Raw genomic sequence first — 1,871 nt, forward strand, 5'->3', positions numbered from 1 at the left:
AAGGGATTTTTATAGACTTCTGGACTCCTCCAGCAACATAAAGCAGAATTACATTAGGACTTTTGTAGTGACAAGTGACAAGTCTGGGTCCCCACAAGCTATAGCTGCTGCACCCAACAAATTCTACTACATTTGATAAACTTACACCTGCTGCATTCGACAAGCCCAGCCCTGATTAGTAAAATTTCTACCATTTGCATTCTTTGAGTATACAAAGCACTGCAGTCATTTTGCATCTCCACTTGCTTTGCACATCATAATATCAGTCATCGGCTCAGCGTTGGCCGGTGTAAGCTTTCATGAGAACGGGATAATAAGCTGAAATATCAATGGATGACCCTTCAGTTGTAACCATAGGATATCAAATCCTCTTCTTGGCAGTAGGACTTTCCGTTCTGACTGGATTTCTGATCAATGTATTTATTGTAGCTGTTAACATCTCCGAGTGGAAGAAAGGAAGAATGATATCCACAGCTGACAAAGTTATCACCTCCCTCGGGATTTCCAGGATGGTCTTCCAGGTCTCATGTCTGCTGAATATCATCTGGGATATTTACATCTATAGACGGAGCTTCTTATCCTTTGTGTCACTTATGTTTCTTGAGTTGTCTTCCGTCTACTCCAGCAACTGGTTGTCCACTCTGCTTTCCGTCATCTTCTGCTTGAAGATCTCCACCTTGCATAATGCCTTCTTCTTACGACTGAAGATCCTTGTGTTGAACAGAGTCCTCCCTCTGATTGTGGCATCCGTGGTGGTGTCCATCAGCTTTGCTTTGGTCTGTTGTTTGATTGCTACCATCAAAATCCACAACAACTTAACCAGGGAAACATATCTCAATGCCTTGATTGGCTGGAACATCTCAACTCTCATATTCTGGTGCACCGGACCTTTTCTCATCTATTTAATTTCCTCGGTCCTGCTCATTATCCATCTTTACCATCACATGAGTCGACTGAGATCTGGAAGCAACAGAACAAATCATCTGGATATTTACCACAAGACAATCAAGTTCACTGGATTCTCCCTTTTCTGCTCCACTGTCTTTATCATCATTGACCAGACTTTCCCATTCTGTTACTATGCATTTGGCTTTATGGGATCTTACTTTTTATGGCAGCTTTTTCCCACCCTCCATTCCATTTATCTGATCTATGTGACAACTAAGCTACGGATTCAGGTCTCCAACATGGTCCACATGCTGAGAAGACGATGTGGTGACCACAAAGCTCAGGTGGAAACAGTCTTCTAGCAATGAGGAAGGGAATATAAACCTACTATATGTTTTGAAGGCAAATGAGGAGAAACTTAAAATCAAAGTTAAGTACTCAAAGTTTATAGTTCTGTTAGGCCTGTAAGACAGGAGGGGAATAGGATCATATCAGGATTAGAATTGTATAGTAGTGCAGAGGTAGTTATTCTACACTGACCACCCTTTACAACATTATTTACCTACAGAGATTGGAAGAAGTTAGGCAGGATTCACACGTTTTTGTGCAACAAACTATGCTGTTTTGCGGATGCATTGGTGTATTTTGCTGCGTTCTGCAAAAAATACACCAATTGAAATGTCTATATGTCTAATGAGTTCAAAATGTGTTCTTTTTACTGCGCAATTCTGCAGTGTTTCATGCATCTCCTTTGTGCCTCCCTATTGACTTGTATGAGGACTTACATAAATGTACAACAAAATAGAGGGTTTTTTTGCGCAACCGAAATGCACAGGAAACATATGTGCATGTCAGCGAACCAGTGAAATCAATGGGCTCTATTCTCTGCGTATTGTGAGTGTAAATTTTGCATGCACGTATACGCATGCAGATGCACTGATGTGAATCTGGCCTTAGAAAGTGCATTACATCCTCAGCCTTTG

General features: G+C 41.2%; 1 protein-coding gene across 1 annotated transcript; it reads left to right on the plus strand.

Moving 5' to 3' along the window:
• Nucleotides 1–329: 329 nt before the first annotated feature.
• Nucleotides 330–1,250, plus strand: LOC136607109 (taste receptor type 2 member 4-like). Its single transcript, XM_066589025.1, has one exon. The coding sequence runs from the start codon at nt 330–332 to the stop codon at nt 1,248–1,250; it is 921 nt and encodes a 306-aa protein (XP_066445122.1).
• Nucleotides 1,251–1,871: the final 621 nt, after the last annotated feature.

Source organism: Eleutherodactylus coqui, chromosome 1 (genome assembly GCF_035609145.1).
Source record: "Eleutherodactylus coqui strain aEleCoq1 chromosome 1, aEleCoq1.hap1, whole genome shotgun sequence".
Classification (NCBI taxonomy): Eukaryota; Metazoa; Chordata; class Amphibia; order Anura; family Eleutherodactylidae; genus Eleutherodactylus; species Eleutherodactylus coqui.